Source organism: Erigeron canadensis, chromosome 9 (genome assembly GCF_010389155.1).
Source record: "Erigeron canadensis isolate Cc75 chromosome 9, C_canadensis_v1, whole genome shotgun sequence".
Lineage (NCBI taxonomy): Eukaryota > Viridiplantae > Streptophyta > Magnoliopsida > Asterales > Asteraceae > Erigeron > Erigeron canadensis.
The window spans coordinates 25715665-25736316 of NC_057769.1; the positions used below are offsets into that span (position 1 = coordinate 25715665).

At 31.2% G+C, this 20652-nt stretch overlaps 2 protein-coding genes across 2 annotated transcripts; one reads left to right on the plus strand and one right to left on the minus strand.

The window, feature by feature from the left end:
- Positions 1–874: 874 nt before the first annotated feature.
- Positions 875–4229, minus strand: LOC122581304 (protein transport protein SEC13 homolog B-like). The gene is made up of 2 exons (XM_043753507.1): positions 4121–4229; positions 875–2036 (listed from the first exon to the last, which is right to left on the minus strand). The coding sequence occupies exon 2, from the start codon at positions 1988–1990 to the stop codon at positions 1085–1087; it is 906 nt and encodes a 301-aa protein (XP_043609442.1). The 5' UTR covers positions 1991–2036; positions 4121–4229; the 3' UTR covers positions 875–1084.
- LOC122583418 lies at positions 3115–20126 on the plus strand. Its single transcript, XM_043755823.1, has 2 exons — positions 3115–3226; positions 18481–20126. Exons 1-2 carry the CDS (start codon positions 3115–3117, stop codon positions 20124–20126), a joined length of 1758 nt encoding a protein of 585 aa, XP_043611758.1.
- The last annotated feature ends 526 nt before the right edge of the window (positions 20127–20652 follow it).

The window sequence follows — 20652 nt, forward strand, 5'->3', positions numbered from 1 at the left end:
AATGTAGTAGTAAGATGGGATGTTACACATTCGAGGCTATACTATGCAGACATTCAGGACTTGTATCTTGCAGGCTATATATATGATGTAAAAAGGATGAGGATATCATCAAGTATCAAGGTCACTCAAAAGGGAGAAACAACTTGAAACAATGAAAATTAGAATTATGGTTCTGATATCCTGCCCATTTATCTTAAATGTAATATGTCAGGATTCAATTTTTTTTATTACTGCCATCTTGTTGACGTTTCTTTGTACAGAACAGAGTCATGCATCTTTACTAATGATATGTCAAAATTAACCAATTATGTCTTAAGGTCTTAAGGATATGAATATTGCCTCACTGTTGGCATACATCCAGATTATACACAATTTGCAATTTACGAATTCATTATCATCGGCTATCCGACATTTCATTGAGATTTTTAACCCTTCTTACCAAGGTTGTCATTAGCAAGTCAATTGATATCTATTTATGTTAAGCATTCTGTACTAGGTTCAAATTTTCAAACTTCCTTACAATTTATAGAAGATTTAGTTACTGTTCAAACTAATTCGAGTCCTAGATGGATTCAAGTTACATGAAGGACTGAAATTAAAGGATCATATAACTTATCACGCATATACAAATTTCAAGTGGCAGCTTAAAATAGTTGGGTTTCAAGGTATTCATGGTTTGGACAGGCATCTTTCATCTCTTCAAGTGCAACGTTGCAATAATCTCACTGACCAGATTCTGGTAGTAACATCTGCTAACCCAACTTATATGATTTTGATGTCATGCTATGAAAACCACTATTGCCATAATCTCATGTTTACACAACTATAAAGGAGAGCTGCAACCTCAACTTCACCATGAAATGAGCATAAATCATGTAAAAACTTTAAGCTTCAAACCTTCTATTCAAACTGATTGATAATAGTAATACAAGTAAGGACTCTGAAAAAGTTTAATATATATTCTTCAGGTAGTAACATCTCGTTGAAACTGAATTTCAAATGGTTCAAATTAAAATAAAATCTAAAAGGACCACTCTAACATAAAACATGATATGGAAACAAAAGGGTAAAACCTGAAGACAATCTAATTGACGGTAGTCACCTGTTGCCATTCTCCATCAACAGCTTCTTTCCACAAAGTGACATTGTTGTCGCCAGCAGCCACCGCCAAAAGATTTCCCGTTAAAGACCAAGATACCCTCCAAACTGGGATCTCGAAATCACACAACACCTTACCATTCCAATTATCGCCTTCTTTCCCGACAGTCCATATCACAACCGTACCATCCTCAGAAGCACTTGCAATTGTTGATTTTGGAAGTCCCAAGTTCGGGGCCCATGCGACAGAACGGACCCAATCGGTATGCATTTGTAAGGCGGGAAAACAGTCCATTTTCCATATCCCATTAGATAGCTTCCATACCTTCACGGTATTATCACACCCACCAGAAGCCAGCTTTTGTACAGGTTCAAAAGGACCAGATCCAACCAGAGCCCCGGGAGCCATTGATGGAGCCCATGAAACAGAAGTCACTCCAACAGGGTGAGCCTGGTCGATTCGTGTGGTGTCCCATCCACCATCTGGCCTGAGAGTATGAACTGTGATGTTCCCATCAGATGAGCCACAAGCCAAGCAGAGACCAAGCTCATGTGGGGCCCAGGCGATGGAGTTGACTGAAGACTTATGGTCACTAAAAGTATGGAGTTGGGTCCACTCGTTTGGATTACCTTCCTTCCAAACAATTACCGTTGCATCATAAGAACAAGAAGCTAGCAGTGACCCGAATTTGGGGTGAGCCCAAGCAACCTGCCATACTGGACCGTTGTGACCACTCAAAGTGGTGAGGTGCTGGGAAGTAGAGTTGTTGCTAACACCAATTATTTTGATGGTGGCATCTGAGGATGCAGATGCCACTCGCTTTCCATAATAATCCATGCACACATCATGGACAATGTCGGTGTGACCTGTTTCAATCTTTTGTGCAGGCATGTTTCTTTATTAGACTCTTCTTTATGCTATAAAGATAACTTGAATCCTACATAACAAAAAAACATTCAAAAAAGGTAAATGCAAAAGCCTCAATAGAACAATAAAGCAAAAAGTCATTTCTTTAAGCCATTATCTGACTATTTGAGATATTAGAGGACAAAAGATGAATTAATCCTATTCTTCAAGATGTTTATGAAATGTCATTACGTCACCAAATTCATAACTAACAGCATGCTTATGATATGAAATTAAACTGATTGATCACATGTCACTAGTTCAAGGTAGAACTCCAAAGGTAAGATTCCATATCAGATTGCACTGATACCCGTCAAAAAACTCAAACCATACAAATATAAAAAGATGAAACTCCGATTAGTCCCTTAAAGCCAAGAACAAATGGATAAACCAAAAGCAATGTTTCTCATCCAGTAGTAAGTCTAATCATGGGATGCTTTAATCAACTACCAGACTAAACACGCGAACAAAAGTTCAAAGTGAAAAACTTAGAGGTGGATGGATGTCCAGTAATTTGTTAGCGAGAATTAATATATACATGATAGTTCTCGAGTCTTGACAATGATTACATAACCCAAGTAGTAACGACAATAAAAATATATAGCACCAACTCACTACAGCCTACAGAAGTGCTAAAAAATGATTCCGAATTATACAAAAGTCCCATGAACAAAGAAACCTAATAGCAGCAAAGAAAAATATAAGAATTTATACGTCCACCAACACCTCTCCATCCTCTTATGTCTTGGACTGAATCAGTGTTGCTAAAGGCGTACGCCCAGCCTGCCTAGGTCCCTAGGCGCAATGCGATGGTGAGGCAACCCTTTGCCGCCTGAAACCTTAGGCCCAGGCCCACCACAGCAAACTCACTATTTTCAATATAACCCATTGGTTTTCCAAGAAACAATTTAATATAGCATGTCAGAGAGAAAATCACGTCTATATATTTGTTCCATATATCAACATCAATCAGAAAATACCATCATTATTACCAGATCATCCTTCATCAACATAATCTCCTTTTCTTCTTTTTTTTCTTAAATATTATTTTTTTTTCTAACTCAGATTTTTTCTACTGAAATATTCTTCCTTATCATTTGTTAGAGTCAATGAATCAAGGTGGTAATGTTGCTCAACGTCCTAAATCTAAAGACCCTGGGTGGAAGTACAACAATTGGGATATGCTAATGACAAGAATGCTGTTCGTTGCAACTTTTGCTGGTTTGTCAGCAAAGCGGGAATTCGTAGAACTAAACAACATCAGATAGGAGGCAACAGAAACGTTCAGAAGTGTAAAAAGGTCCCAGATGATGTGAGAGCTGAACTACTTATATATGTTGAAAGACAAAAGGCAAAGAAGAATAACGATAGCTTCGCTTTTGACAACTAATCGCCTTCGCCCCATTTGGGGTCTATTCACATTGAGATCGCCTTCGCTTTTGACAACTATTGGCTGAATTTTTCATTTCTGCCATATTACCCACGTACAATAAAGATACCGAACTTTGTTCGAATATCGTAATAACGTGACCTAAAATCAAACACTCCTTTCCTTATACCAATATAAGTAGAACCTCAACCCACAAACAAAACTAAATGACTAAAGCAGAGCTAAAACTAGTGCCTAAACTCCCACTTCACATCTGCCCGTCTTCACCCCACTCTCGACGGATCACAGATGTCGGTTACTTAGACACTAGTTCATAATATACTACCTGCTTCTGGTTGTAACAATCTAAAGCAACCGTCAAATAACCGAAATCAACACACATTCTTTCTTCTCACAAAACACTCACTCTTACACAGAAAGAAATAAAAGTTGTAAATTCAATACATTTTTCTACTTGGACATATCCAAATAACTATAATTAATTTAATAATAAATATAATACAAGTTTGGACCATTACCTAAATCAAATTAGGCAATATCATATTTTGTAACCCACTAAATAAGAAAAAAAGAAAAAAAAAAGTTTTAGGATTTCATAGATAACCAGATCAATTAATTTAAATTGTTGATAAATTAACTAACAAACTAAGTTGTTTATAAAAAAAATATAAATCATAAATTAATAATATATATATACAAACAAACAGAAAGAGATATCAGTTTACCTATATGTTTGTGATTAGAACTGAGGTAGGAGAAATCCGGCACCGGCGAACGGCCAATTTGGTGATTACCGATTTAAGGAGAGAGCTTTCTACTTTTCTAGTATCTGGCGATATGTGAATAGAGTTAATTTCATTATATACCCCTAGGGTGTATCATACTATTAAGTTTTGCACTATCATTTTTTTTTAGAAAATGTCACAAATGATACCTGTGGTTTGTCATATTCGCATTTTATCCCTGTGTACTTTTCGTTGCAAATGGTCCTTCGATTTTCCATTTTCATTGGCAGTATTCCTTGTCACTAACTCAGCTGTTAAATCTCTCATGTTCCTTTTAACTTAATAATAAACTTATTCAATTATTATAAGTGACACATATATAACATTATATTATATTGTTAATATATATTTGTCTACGTGTTATAAGGACAATAATTTAGGCTCAAGTATGAATATGAAATGTTTCTAAAAATTTATATCAATTTTAGTTATAAATGTTATCTAAAAAATAGGATTTACTTGTTAATATAGATTAAAAGTACACGCATCGCGTAAATATATATCGTGACACGTTTTGATGAAAGAAATGTTAAAATATTGTTTTAATTTATTGGTATATATTGTAGGTTTGTTTTACAAGAAACTCAAATGATGAAAACCTGATATACAACAATGTTTTAAATACCGGTATTTTAGTCCTATCGGTGTGGTACCGGTATTACCTATATACCGTACTGGTATGGTTAACTTTATATTTTATTTTATTTTTTTTTATAAAAATGATATAAAACTTGTTATACTTCAACAAATGTAGGTAAAATACAATTACAATCCACTGGAAAAAAAAAATACTAAATAGATATTTTAGAATAAAATATAAGCTTTAAAGTTTACAAACTAAAAAAAAATAACATTAAAGTATCACAAAAATAATTTTATAAAGAATTCAACAAAAATTTGAAATAAAAAACGGTTTTACATTGCTAGAAAAACCGGAAAATACCAATAGTATTGAATAGTGAAAAACCGGACAAAATACCGAGTTAGTTGTACCGGATAATCGACCATTACCTGGTATGACTGATAATACTATTTATACTGGTATTTAAAACATTGATATACAATTTCTAAATTTAAATCTATTTCCACGGTACTCTACTTTTGATCCGCGGGTAGTAAACCATACCAAAAAGGTTTTCAAAAATCAAAACACCATATACCTGATCACAAATTCACAAGGAACCTATTATAAAACTAAAATTATGACTGATGGTAGTTTTTTCATAGAAAGTCCAAGTCCAGTGATGGCGTTTAATTGTTTATGCTTAAGATATTGAGGCCGCTAATTGCTAATATAAAAAGCAAAAATTCTGGAAGAGGAATAATAAATAATTAAGTTAGAAGGTATAATTATGCATATTCACTTATTCACATAAAACATCACTACTTATTAATAAAAAATTTTCAATCTGTTTTAGTTATATTTATATCATTTGCTATATTCTGTTTTATATTTTGGAAATTTAAATTTCGTAATTTGCCTACTTTAATCGGCGGTCAATGAAACAGACAATGACAATTATATTATATTATACATAAAAATATTAAGAGGAATGAATGGATGAACACTAACTTGTTTGCGTGGCGAGTTACTATTCGTGCACGTAACAACCTATAAAATTTTGTCAAATAATATCTTGTCTGATCTTTTTACTACGGGTCATTTATTGGTTTTTTGCATATTTTTTTCCTTGAGTTCTCAAACAATATATTGCAACTATTTTATGTTTATATCTCATACCATTTACCATTAGATACGATTTTGTCAAATCGCATCCTGTTTGGGCTTTCTATTACGCGTTACTTATTGGTTTTTTCACACTCTTTTTCCGTTTCAATTTCCAAACAGTATATCGCAACTTTTTAATTGTCATATCCGTAATGTTATGTACCTTATTTGATTTTTGCACACTTTCTTATAAGTGGTTTCAACTGATATATTGAAAACTTTTATTCGACGTTTTTCTTTGTGCATATTAAATATATGTATTCCATACTATAAACTTTTAAATGCGTTTGTGGTATTGCTTTAAATAAGTATCTATTTCATATTCAAAAAGTTTGAAGCTAACATATATAGCGACACATCATATGTAACAAAATGTAATCACAATAATTGAAACTTCGCAATGCTCGGATGGAAGCTAATGTGGTTTTGACATTAAATAATGTACATTTGAAAATAGTTTATCCATGACAAAATGATTTTTAATTAGACGGTTAGAGATTTAACGCAAATACATAAAACAACACAACTATTCCAAAGTGAAAATTGAGTTCGCAAACGCGGGACTCAAAATTTACTAGTTATAAATTATGCACAATTATAGTATACAACATATATATACAATTTTTTTTATTTTTGAATATTTTTTGTATATATGACCAGATGAAACTGCATGATGATCGAAATAACTCAAACAAGACATGTATTTACCCATTATTTATTATTACTTTCCTCCGTCTCATTTTAATTAACCTATTTTGACTGGTCAAATCTTTTTTTTTTTCTGACTTTAACCGTAAATATCTTTGTTTGTGTTATATATTAGTTAATGAAAATTATATCAATAAAAAGTACATTTAAAACTCAATCAATTCATATATGTTAAATCAAGCGTTGTATAATACAAACAAAAATATTTACGGTCAAAATTGAAAGAAAAAGATTTAAAAGGTCTGGGTAGTTGGCAACTTGGCATGGGTTTGAGAAGCTTTCAAATTAAACTGAAGGACATCAAATATACTCCCCATTCCAATTCATGAAAGGGGTGTTTAAAGAAACTGTCTACCATCAATAGTGTTACGAGTTGGTTCATGAGGTCAAACTAAAACATGCATGCATGCTGATGCTATATATGATGGAGCATAATTAAATTACACACATATGTAAATGGTTTGCATTTATATATCTATAGTGGAAAAAAAATATACTATATATGATATTCGTAATGTGCAAATCTTAAAATGAGTCTATAAATGTTTGTCTTAAGCTAATTGAAATATTCCTATAAATTCTTAAAATGAGTCTATAGATGTTTGCTTGTGATACTACTTACATTTTAAATATGTAAAAAGTATAAGTTACCCATTACAATTTAACATTTAATACGGATCGACTTTCCTTGAACATTAGATCAACATTTTCAATTTTCTTAATTAACATTTAATTAATTTTGATAACTCTTTATACATAACGAGCATAGTGCCCGTACGTTGCGGCGGCTAAAAGATGATAGACAATGTAAAAGGGAGGCGGTGGTGGAGATCGAGGGAGGCGGTGGAGAAGAAGGGCAGTGGCGGAGGGTGATAGAAGGTCGATGAGAGTGTGTAATGTTATAGAGAATGGGGAAAGGAGAGTATATAAGGGTTTTATGTTTAAGTAGGAATATTTTGGGAAAAAAAAAAGTGCTGAATTTTAAGAAATCCAATACTCTTTATAAGAGAGTATAAATTATTAGAGGGAGCACCCGTGGGATGCAACAAAGGCAAAACACAACATGTGAAATATTAGGACAATGTTAATTTCAAACCAAATACTTATATTAAAAAAAAAAAGATGCATGTAAATTGATAGATGACAAATTTTTGAAATAAAAGACAAAAGTTCCTTACGAAAAGTTTCACTTGTTAACAGAGCTATGCTCAAAAATCTATTGCATTTCTAGCTATCATTCCAAAAACACAAACAAGTTATGTCTTTCAGGACATGCTTAGACAATCTTCCAAGTTCCACATGATTTTCGTGGATTTCAACCAATCTTTAACAAAGAAAATAAAAAAGAACGTACTAGCCTTACACCACACACTTATATGATACCATACTAAATTTCATGGCTACCCGGAACGACCTAAGAAGATGAAGTACTCCAAGATTTATAAGATATAATGAATTGTAATATATATATATTGATTAAGATATGAAAACCTAGAATATATATATATATATATAAGATTATATATGTTTCTTTGTAAAAGTAAAAACTATCTTAGAAAATACAAGTAATAATAATAATAATTTTTTATTGGGAAATGATTCTCTAAAGTTACTACTAATTTGATAGGTTAAGTTAGAGTAATTTTGACTATTGATTTAAAATCAACGGTTAAAATTAAAAGGTTAAAATTAAATGATCATCTTTTAATCTTAACCTTTAATTTTAAATCAAGGGTCATGATTTACCCAACTTGATTAGTAAGTTGGGTAACTTTAAGGAATCCTTGTTAAACTTTATTATATATAAAAAAGAGACAACAATAATAATGAATGAGTAACTCCAAAATATATTTATATATATGAATGAAGGGAAAGGTTATTTTAGGAACTCTTAAAAAAGTAGGAACTAAAAACCTTCTTTAAATTAAAGTTATTATCTATATGATTGATTACCCATGTTCATATGATTATATAATTGCTTACAAATGTTCATATACATTTGATTACCATCAATCTTATAAAAACATTTATTTACAAAATACTTGCATACATTTGATCATAACACTATCCATGCACATGTGATCATAATATTTATTCTCCACATAATTGTATAACGGATGATAATCTATGTCTATACATAATTATAAAATCCAAATTTACACCTAAATTTCAAAACAATAAAAAAAATAAAATAATAATCATCATGTAAATGTAAATGATAATTAATAATTAGGCTTAATTTAAAAAGTTCTTAAAGATTCATGTTTTTTTTAAGGGTTTCTAAAATAACTTTTTCACTATGAATGAATATATATACAATGGAAAGAAACATACTCGCGTCATAAATTACATGCCACATATTCTAAATTGAATGCTTACAAACGCTACGTTTAATCTTATCACATATTGCATTTAAACAATGATAAATAATAATAGCACCCAAACTGGGTTCCTTTTGTTTAGTCTTGCGAGAAATAAGATTGAGAGGAACTTGACTTCTACACAATGGGCATGTTGATTTCGTCTCAAACCACGGTCCGATACACTCAGCATGGAAGCAGTGGTGGCACTGTGGCAGTTTCCGATAGCGTTCACCTTTTTCAACATCGTACAAACACACGGCACAAAAGATATGTGTACTAGACTTTAAGATGATGACAGGGAAGTTGTTGCGGTGGCAAAATTTTTGAAAAATGTGGAGGATGAAGAAAAGGGTTAGAATTATGGAAATGATATGTTTATAGGCATAAATAAGGGCTAAGGTATGGTTTAGTGTGGCAAGAATTTGGTGTAGTTCAATAGCTTCCATTGCTATTTGAGTATTTTTTTTCTAGTCATATACAAATATATACAAATATAGATAAGAAAGAAGGCATTAATGTATGTCATATATATATGAAGTAAAGTGTATGTAGTTGTGGGACTGTAGGAGTATTCCACGTGATTATTGCCTTATTGGGTCCTCTTGAACAGAAATAGATTATTGGGATAGAGAATTGGACAGGAAAGAACGACCAAAAATATTTTGAACTGATTAAATGATATGTGATAAAATCAAAATAATATGGACCATCTTAATTATGCAGTCAAAGAACTCATATTAAATGTTAAAATTTGTCGGGATTTTAACATTAATAAATGGTTTCTAATTTTTTGTTAAATAGTTTAATGAAATATATCTTTACTAGTTTATATATATACTACGAGTACTATATATATAGTGAAAAGAGTAAATGAGTAATTATCAAGTTGTCATTTTTTGATATATTTTCAACCAATAATAACAAAACTGTCAATCATTTGTAACCCTTATTGATCATCAAAATTAAAAATAAAAATCCAAATATAAAAAATAAAAAAGGAGATAAAGATAAAGAAGATATATAAAGATGGCTCACGGCTATAGTGCTCGTGGAGTTCGGCAATGGTGGGGTGGCGGTTACTTCTATCATATTTGTTTTTGATTTGCATAATAATAATACGAGCCTCGCCAAGAATTTTATGATGAATACTTGTTAATCCTTTATGTTCAAAAAAAAAAAAATACATGTTAATCCTTTAGGTGAATATCGAAGACACGTGTGAATAAATGGATCGATGCCTAGTAAAGTGTTTAAAGGTATCGTTTTTGTAATGTGTTAGTGTTTTTGGAAAGGTATAAATGAGAAGAAGTTTGAAGACGCTACGATACGTGATGAAAAAGTGATTCAAAAGATTAAGGCTACCGATTTTCTTTGGTTTAAAAATAGATGTAACTCTAGTAAGTTGAGTTGAGGGATTGGAATTTCGTTCAATATATATAGGTAAACGTATAGTCTTTTGTAATTGTTCTCGGCCACTCCCTGTTTGTGTGTATAGTTGTCGATTTACTGTAAATAAAAGTTACTTTTTAAAATAAAATAAAAAGTCAATACGTGCGGATAAAATATAAGTTGTGTGATGGTTCAAATAAGATGAAATGCTCAAAGTCTCAAACCGTTCATAACTTGTATGTCACTCACATTTATAGTTTTATACTCTCATTGTACTCTATAATACCAATTTTAATATAGGAAATATCTATTTAGGAAAGTGAAAGATGTATTGTCTCCATTTAATTTAAATGAAAAACTTCTCGTATCTTGATTTTTAATTTCATAAAAATCATGAAAGTACAATTATTTATTCATAATTCAAATAAAAGTTTATTTAATAGTATGTGATCATTTTTTAACTTAAGTTGTATGTGAGACAATACCATATTCACTTTTCCCTTTATCAATATATTTATATCTATACTATGTTATAAAGCAAATAAGAATTTTAACTTTCAATATTCAACAATATACACATGCTAATGCATGATGTACAATACATCTAAAATACATTACATCAACAAGCTATATTACCACCCGCCACCACCACCACCGATTTCCTCTGCACCACCACCACTGACTCACCCCGTGCCACCACCACCAATGTCGTCATTACAATGCCACCATCTCACGTCACTATCGCATCGTGCGGGTACCGTTCCACTATATATATTTAATATTTATTTCTATGTTAGACCTTCTAATTATTCACATAATATATTGAAAATATTTTAATTTGTTTTGGTTTGTTATCAATACTATATTATAAAGCAAAAAACCTCTAGATTTTTAACATTGAACTTAAATTTTCAATATTAATTTTAAGTACCTCCCCAAAATGCCCCATATCAATTCTATATTTATCTAAAATAACTATATTACCCTTTCTCTCTCCCCAAATCTCAACCAATCATTTTTTTTTCTCTCTCCTCCATAAATCATTTATTCCTCAAATTCATTCAAAATCATTTATCTCAAAAAACGTACATCGATAAATCATAAAGATTATACGAGTGTTCTTAAAATTTCGTGTTCTTTCATTAAAGATGTCATTCGATGTATTTTCGACCAATTTTTAAATCCAATAGCGGATCCCGTATGGCTAAGACATTTAACTATCACACTCTATGACCTATCACTTCATATAACCTATCACATTGTATGACTTATCACCCCATCATCTCACCGCCTCAATGCACGGGTACTTAGCTGTCGTAATTAATTAAAGTTGAATTATGTAGTAAAAATTTGAAAACCATTGTTCTTATTCTTATTAAACATGTGCTATTTTAAGTTTTAAAAGGTGAGAGCAAAATTCAAGTCTGCGCGCAAGTTGTGAGAAAAAAATAGAAAGTCTGCGGGCCAGTTGTGAGAAAACAAAAAGAGTATGCGAACAAGAAGGACCAAATCGAATTTGGTATGTTTATTCATTTTTAACCTTGACTTTGAAAGGATAAAAAATCGAAACAGCCCAATTTTAAGCGGAAAGGGGTTAGAAACAATTTATATTATAACTTCTTCTTTTTCTTCTCTTCTCTCCTTTTCAATTTTTAAAATTTTTAAGAATGCATTTTATACAGTTTATCTTCCTATTCCTTTCCTTTCTTAATTAAAATTAAAAATCTTAACAATACAAAATTCATGTGATGCAATAAATTGTTCTTGTTATAAGCTGTACTCATGCATGCCTGCACAAATATAATTGATAATGGCGACAACTGGCGACAACGGTAATGACTGGTGGTGGAGTAAGTGAGTAAATGTATAGTAGGTTAATAATGTAAAGGTAACTGATATAAAAATAGATAGTTTGATAGTTATCTTTGGAATTGAGCGATATATATTTTAATTTATTTCATTAAAACTATTGTTGATAGATCATGTATGTCAGGTGTATGTGTGTTGAATGATGAGAGAGATTTTAGGTATATCAAACACATAATTTGAAAAGATGAGGGAAAAGAGGTTATTTGTATAAGAGTAAAGATATAATAATTTAATATGATTGTTAATATTTTTGAGACTATTCTGGATTTAGACCTAAGACGGTTTTTCTCCAATTGAGTTAACTGTAAGTTGATATGATTTTTTTGATATTTTTACATGAAATTTTTTTTCATACTAGTTTTCATTGTAATTATGACTAACAGAACTCAGAAGATAACGTTAATTATCTTATTAGACCTCAGATATTTTAAAAAGATATTGTTATTAATTTAGGGGTACAAGTAGTACAAGATATTGATGAACCTTAGATTATGATAAAAGAGATGCATGAAGATTCATGAAACATGGATATATATATATATATATATATATATATATTTTGATGCACGTTGATTTTCAGTGAGTAAAACTTATTGTTTTATTTGTTTTACTTTAATATTTTTTATTTTAGTTAAAACTCGTTGCTTAATATACCTCAATAAATAATTATACATCTATTTTAGGTATTCATATTCATATTTTTCTCTATTTAATACTAATTAAGGCTTCGATTAATTGAAAGATCAAGGGTTTTCTTAAAATGTTTCCAGTAAAAACAAAACTACTGTTTACATCTCTCAATAAACCATCAAAGTTGATATTATGTGTCATAAGTCATAACCTACGAAACATGGTGCCGGGTGTTACTTTGCATTTTTTTTTCTTCTATTTCTTAAAGACCCGATATATTATATTGCTTTCGCACGAAGCGTTCAAAACACTAACATGTATTTTTCATTAATTAAAAGAAACATTATCAATTCTGGAAGCTTCTTTATAACTCAAAAACATCATATGTGTACGTACGTGTTGGCAAAAAATTCTCAAACTTAACGTCCATAAAGTATGTCTTTATCAACATACAATTAATACATTGATCGAGATATTTGAGAGAAATAATTAATCAAATTATCAATTATGTACAAAAAAACCTCTAAATTGAATGTTTACATACACTACGTTTTATCTTATCACATAGTGCATTCAATAAATGATAAAGAATTATAGAAGCCAAACTGGGTTCCTTTTGTTTTGTCAACTGAGGAAGAAAATTGAGAGGAACTTGGCTTCTACACAATGGGCATGTTGACTTCGATTCGAACCACGGATCAATACACTCAACATGAAAGCAATGGTGGCACTTAGGCAATTTTCTGTATCGTTCGCCTTTTGCCACGTCGTACAAACACACGGCACAATATACTTGTTCATTAGACTTTAAGACAATCGCGGGGAAGCGGTTTTTGAGATAAAAGTGGTGAAAAATGCGATAGAGGATGAAGAAAAAAAATAAGGTCAAGGAAATGGTGAGTTTGTTGGTAACGATGATTAATGTTGCATTATGGTGAATTATGCTAATAATTTTGTGTAGCATAATTAGTGCATCCATATTGAGAGTATATTTCTCTCTAAAAATTATAACATGCAATGTGATCAATAAATTATGAGAAGGGGATGCATATTTATATTAAAAAGTTTTGTGTGGGTGTTTCTAAATGTGTATGTATTTTTTGTATTAGGAAAAGGCCAGGAAGATGGATATATATCATTTACATATATTGGAAGATGACAAACATATGTATATATCTTCTAGAAAATTAAAATGTATACACACACACACTATACAAGTGTCCTCATTCTTCTTTTTGGTTGTTGGGTTTTAATATTGACTTAGTACATCATTTACTGTTAATTATGAGTTGTTAAGTTATTTCTATTACTTAATCTTGACTTAGTTTATCATGACTGTAATTAGTTGTTTTAAATCTTATGTTATGTTCAATAAAATGGTAAAAGTACTAAGGTAGTTAATTTTTGACCCGCTCTTGTAGGATGAAAAGGACATTAATTGGGTGATGGCTCTGAATTAGGAGATCAACGTTGGTTCAATTCAATGCATGCATTATGCAATATGCATCTAGCTAGGAATTTAAATATATATTGTCATATTTTAGAAAAAATATATTAATAATAAAAGAAGGAAGATGGAATATTGGCGGCTAATTTTAGCCTTTAGTTTTGTTTAACTAATGAAGAACTACTTGCAAAACAGTGTTTTTCTTCTCCAAATAAGAAGACTTGCATTGGTAGGGTAAGGGAGAAGACTACATATCCTAGGCAAAGGGAAATATCACAAAAGAAATTCGTATACATACGACTACATACAAATTATATATTTATTTATCTATATCTATATCTATATCTTCTATACTTATAATATATAATAAAAGAGCAACATATCTCAATGAAAGAATTAAATTATTTAAAATATTCATTTTCTTTATTTATTAATTTAAACGTCTTTACATAACATACATATAATGATATAATACCTTTAATAAAATAATTTAAGACATAAATCTCCCAATCTTTAAAATAACTACACTAATATCAATTATCTTTATATTCACCACTATTGTCGCCCCCACCACCTGTCACCATCGCCGCCGTCATCGTCACCACCACCATCGCTGTATTAGTACGCGAGTATATGACTCGTATCATTATATGTAGATAGACGCATGATCATTTACTAAGAATCCATTTCATCGTTTCTCTTTCTGACTTTCGGTTTAGTTTACTTATTTATTAACTTATCTACACGTGTAGTCTAAAATAAACCATCTTAACAAGTTGCTATAGGTGGTCCTCCAGGGTGTACTCCAATTCAAAGTCTATGCATAACGAAACGACTAGGCAATTTAATTTGCTTGATACACAGACATAGACTCATTTCATCACCATTCATCCATTAGGCTCTAAGGCCCATCTTTACGGGCCCATAAAAGTGACATCGTGGCCCTTGATTTCACTCCATCGACAAGGGAATAAAACATTAAACATATCAACAAACGTACAATTGTGTGTTTGTGTTCATGTTAAGAAGTTGTGAGTTGGAAGGTTGGTTTTTAAACGAGTATATATTCATTCAAACTATTTGATTAATTATGTAATAAATTAAATTCAAATCTACCTGTTAAATGAAGCAAATATCATAAGTGACAGCTTTCAATAAAAAAAAGAAAGATTTTACATCCATCAATTAGAGCTTCACCTGAGTTCTGGTTTGAGTTCTGTTTATAAATTACAATCCATAGTACGAGTAATTAGTAAACTACAAGTTACAGGATAAACATTATAAATCAAAATTTTCAATATTTTGGATGCACATGATACGAATTACCAATAGCTAAATGTTTGTTATGATTTTGTTCTTCAAAACGATAATACGTGCTTGTGAAGGTCGTTCAACATTTACAAATTTTCTTTTAAATCATACATCATGTATAAGTTTCGTTGATTGTATAATTTATATTAAATCATTTTTAATTTAATTTATCAAATTTATAGAATTTAAAAAAAAAATTCATCTCCAACCAATTAACTCTATAACCAATTTTAATTAATGTTGAGAACTTGCGATCACGTGGTTATTGTGATTTGTAGTATTTGGAATGTTTGCCTAGCTATTACTACTACGGATTTGTCAACGTTAGCGTAGTGCATTTAATGTATTTGAAAATTTAAAATATAAAAGATTTTTCAACCTAGCTAAATGGTAAATTTGAGTACTAATTAATGATTATTTAACTATGCTTACTCATATTTTAGACAATTTTAGTTTTTTTTTTTTTTTAAATGCTTCATTACTTGCGTCTAATGGGCTATGACCATTTAGTCATTTAGATGGGGAGAAAACACAAATGATATATTATGAATTTTATAAGGTAAAGAATAAATAAAATACTATTCAAATTTATTCACTTTATTAAGAAAAAAAGGTATATGATCAATTTAATATATATATTGAAAATCAATACTAAAGTACTTTTAATTTATTAAGCAATTAATGGAAAACTCCTTTAAATTCTAGCCCATATTGATCCAATTAATCTATATAAAAATAAAGGTGTTAATTTTCTGCATCCAAATCAGTTTATGTCAAAGATCTTAGTAGATGAACATCTTATCTGAAAATCTGAGAGTTAATCAACAAATGGTGTGTATTGTAGCTAGAGCTATTTTAATAGCATTTACAATTGTTTTGAATACGTCTTATGCCTTCAACGATTTATCAACTATATATCCTAGAAAAGTCGTCGGAAATGATAATGATATCATATCATTTGATCTTCTCGATCCTTCACCTTTATATCCTGGAGGTATATTAATTGACTCTAGCACTTTGTATATGATGATGATGTTTGTAATGTTGGTCTTTTTGTTATGGAAAATGCTAAATATAGCCCTAAAAGCTGTATTTAACGTGCATAAAAAAATTTGTACCTTCCATATTAAAAGTCCGCCCCCTGATTTTCATGGTAAATGTACAAACAATTTATGCACCTTAAACACAGCTCTTAGAGTTGTATTTAGCAAACCCCTTTTGTTATTTATGTCATATAGTTTATGTTTGCATTCTAAAACAGAAGATATACCATTTATAAAACGTTCATATACAATGAAATTTGTTTGGGATTAATTTCTGTTTAGTAGTGACAATATAGTACGAAACAAAGAAAATAGTACTCCTAAGTTCTTGCTAATTTAACCACTTTAAACTTTAGCTCAATACGTTATATTACATATTATGGATACGAATGTATGTATATTTGTCGGGAAAAGTGAATATAAGGTTGTTCGGCACTTAAGCTTAAGTGTATAAGTAGTGTATAACCTCTCACATACAAATTCTAATATTTCTTGATTAATGAATAAAATGTTTGGGCCGCATGAAATTTAAGGATTAAAAAAATAATATGCGAGCTAAGTATTTCACACCTAAGTTTAGCTACCTAACAGTCTTATATTACCATCCCCATATTTGTCACCATCTTGCATAATATTACAATGAGTGATTTGAATGGGGGAGACCAAGTTCAAATGTTAATAACAAATCGAGTTTTATCATTAATTTGTCATCGTACCTATAAGAGCGCGTTGATGGGGTTTTCTCAATACATGGGACTAACATGTCTTGGCTCTATCCGGGCATCCGGCTGCATTTAGCCATCGGGATACCCAGAGGAAGTTCGGGCTAAATATTATAAAATATATCATTGACTTTAAAAGAGAAATAAAATTAATTTGTTACTCGTATATCCAAGTTTTTAATGCTCTATCTTGCGTGATACTAATTGCAAATTGATTTGAACACGACTTATAAGTCTTAACCTTTTCTTACATATAAAATTGTTACAATTGTGTAAATATATTCACACGTGTAAATATAAAAAAATTCATATATACACATTTTTAAGGTATGAACAAAATATAATTTATATATGTACATTTTTAAGGTATGAACAAATAGACTAAGCGGGTGTTTAGTTGTGGAAAATACTCATTGTTTTTTCATTTTTGTTTTCCAAAAAAATATGAAAACAAAAAATGCGTTCAAATCATAGTTTTCTAAAAATGTTTTCTTAAGAAAACAGAAAACACTATTTTTACTTTTATATAAAAAATAGAAAATATATATATATTTTTTTTATTGTTTTTCACTTTTCATTTTCTAAATTTTGAAAACGTCAAATTGTTTTCTATTTTTTAGTTTCGAATGCGTTTTCATAATGTTCATTTGTTTTCAATATATGAAAAACTCTTTTATTTTTTTGAAAATTAAAAAAGGAAACCTAGAACACATTTTCCGCGAATTAATAAATTAGAGATAAAAAATTTCTTTCATAATTTTTAGATTAGCTGGAAGTTCTCTAAAAGTATGAAAAGCTGGAGGGGGGAAGGGCGAAGCAAGGCTCAAAGAACGAGCCGAGCCGTGCAAGGACGCGGGGATGTAATTTTAGGTTTCCCAATTTTTAAAATGAATATTAATTTTGTTGTAATTGAACATGTTTTAAACTGTGTAATTCTTGTGCGATGGTTTTAGAGTGGATGGAGTATTTTACTTTCACGGATTTACGTATCAACTTAGTAGAATCGTGATTATTGTTCTTGATTTTAAAACTTAGGATCTACATATTTTAAAAATTATATAGTAACTGATGTAAACTTTATTTGTTTAGGTGGGAATTTTGGAAAAGGGGTGATTGATCTTGGAGGACTAGAAGTATATGAAGCTCAATATTTCAAGAAAATTTGGGATACAAAAATTGGTGGACCAAATGGTCTTGGTGCATCATTTTATGAACCAACATCCTTCCCATTAGGATTCAAATTGCTTGGCCATTTTTGCAAACCTAACACTATGACCATGTTTGTATCAGTCCTTGCGGCCAAAGACACCACGGGTGACCTGGTCGATGGCGCCTTAATAAGACCCGTCGACTTTAGGCTTATATGGACCAGTAAAGGTTTGGATATCACACAATTAGAAGATGGCTACATTTGGCTCCCAATACCACCCATTGGTTATAGGACCCTTGGTCACATCGTCACGACTTCCCCACAAAAACCCTCAGTCGACATCGTTAGATGTGTTAGAAAAGACTTCACGGATTCAACTGAAGAGGAACATTGGTTATGGGGGTTAAAGGTATCGAATGATTCAAGTAATTATGTCGATATATATACTACAAAACCAGTAAATAGAGAACTAAGTGTTCGGGCAGGGACATTTTTGGCACGAGGTAATGGCTTTAGTACGCACGGGTTAGCATGTTTAAAGATGGTCAGGACAGATCCTTATTATGCTATGCCTAATTCTGAACAGATTAGAGCTATGATCCATACTTATGCTCCATGGGTGTACTTTCATCCTGACGAAGAGTTTTTCCCTTCGTCAGTGTCGTGGTTTTTTCTAAATGGTGTTGAGTTACACCAAATGGGCCAAGGTATTTGGCCTATTATGGAAAATGGTGATAACCTTCCAACCAATGGTTCAATTAATGATGCCTTTCTTGACCTCCCATCTGATGAATCTAAAAAAAATGAAGTTAAAAAAGGGTATTTGGCAAGTGCAATGGCTTACATACACGTGAAGCCAGCATTTGGGGGAACTTTTACGGATCTAGCCATATGGATATTTTACCCTTTTAACGGCGGAGGTAAGTTTCAACTTGGACCTTTTACCATCAACTTAGGGAAGATAGGGGAACATGTCGGCGATTGGGAACATATAACGTTAAGAATCGATAACTTTCGTGGGATTTTAAAAGAGATTTATCTATCTCAACACTCAAAAGGAAAATGGGTAAGTGCTATAGAATTTGAGTTCATAAATGGAACTAGGCCAATAGTGTATGCATCTTTACATGGTCATACACACTACAATACTCCAAGTTATCATCTCCATTCGGTTGTCAAAATTGACTCCACGGACGTACAAATGTTATATGATGAATACTTCAAGTTGAATAAGGATTCAAGCAAAATACCAATTGTGAATGGAGAAAAGTTTGCAGGGTTTGGAGCAAGGGATGATACTGCAAAAAGCGACAATGTGATGGATGTTGCATCGAGTTATAACGTTGTTTGTGTGGATTACAAGGCTTTTGAATTGAAACCATGGTTGAAATATACAGGAAGATGGGGTCCTAAGATTACTTATGGATTTGCAAAGTTTATAAAGAAGGAAATAAACAACCTGCCAGACAAAGTGAAAGCACTTGCTATTAAACTTTTGAATAAGCTTCCTGCTGAGTTACTTGGACAAGAAGGGCCTCAAGGTCCAAAGATGAGAGACAATTGGCTTGGGGATGAAAGGGTTTGATTCTAATATGTGATCGAATCGCCATTCAATCATATGTTTAGCATTCCATCGTTTTATACTCATATACTAAGTTAGTTATTTCTCGCGGGTTTGATTGATTTTGTAGTCTAATCTTGGCAGGTAATATAAAATCAAGATAAGCCAGACACTTGGTTCTTAGGACTTAAAAACATATTGACAAATTGTTGCAAATCCAATTGTCTGGTTCTAGTGATGTTGATCTAAATCTTGAAACAGTCAGCTGCTTTTTCAATGTCCATGAATCTTGGAGAGATCCAAAGCATTATACTTGTGTCAAAAACATAGCTTCCACTAAATGGCTATTAGTGTATGTTTTATTGATTTGGATCATACAGATATAACACTGAATCTCAAATGCTTTTGCCTTTTATTATAAAGTTCATGAACCAAAACTCAACTTGAATGCAACGTGGGGGCAAAAATACATTGAAGGTAGTTTAAGCTACAAATCGGATCAGTCTACGAAGTGTAATGAAAATGTTGCAGTCTTTGTTGGTGAGTAACA

What these genes read in the sequence shown, in the direction of transcription:
- LOC122581304 (XM_043753507.1), bottom strand. Translation starts at nt 1,990, where the DNA reads ATGCCTGCACAAAAGATTGAAACAGGTCACACCGACATTGTCCATGAT.
- LOC122583418 (XM_043755823.1), top strand. Translation starts at nt 3,115, where the DNA reads ATGAATCAAGGTGGTAATGTTGCTCAACGTCCTAAATCTAAAGACCCT. An exon ending in GTTCGTTGCAACTTTTGCTG is followed by an intron (nt 3,227 to 18,480) that starts GTTTGTCAGCAA and finishes TTATTTGTTTAG; the next exon opens with GTGGGAATTTTGGAAAAGGG.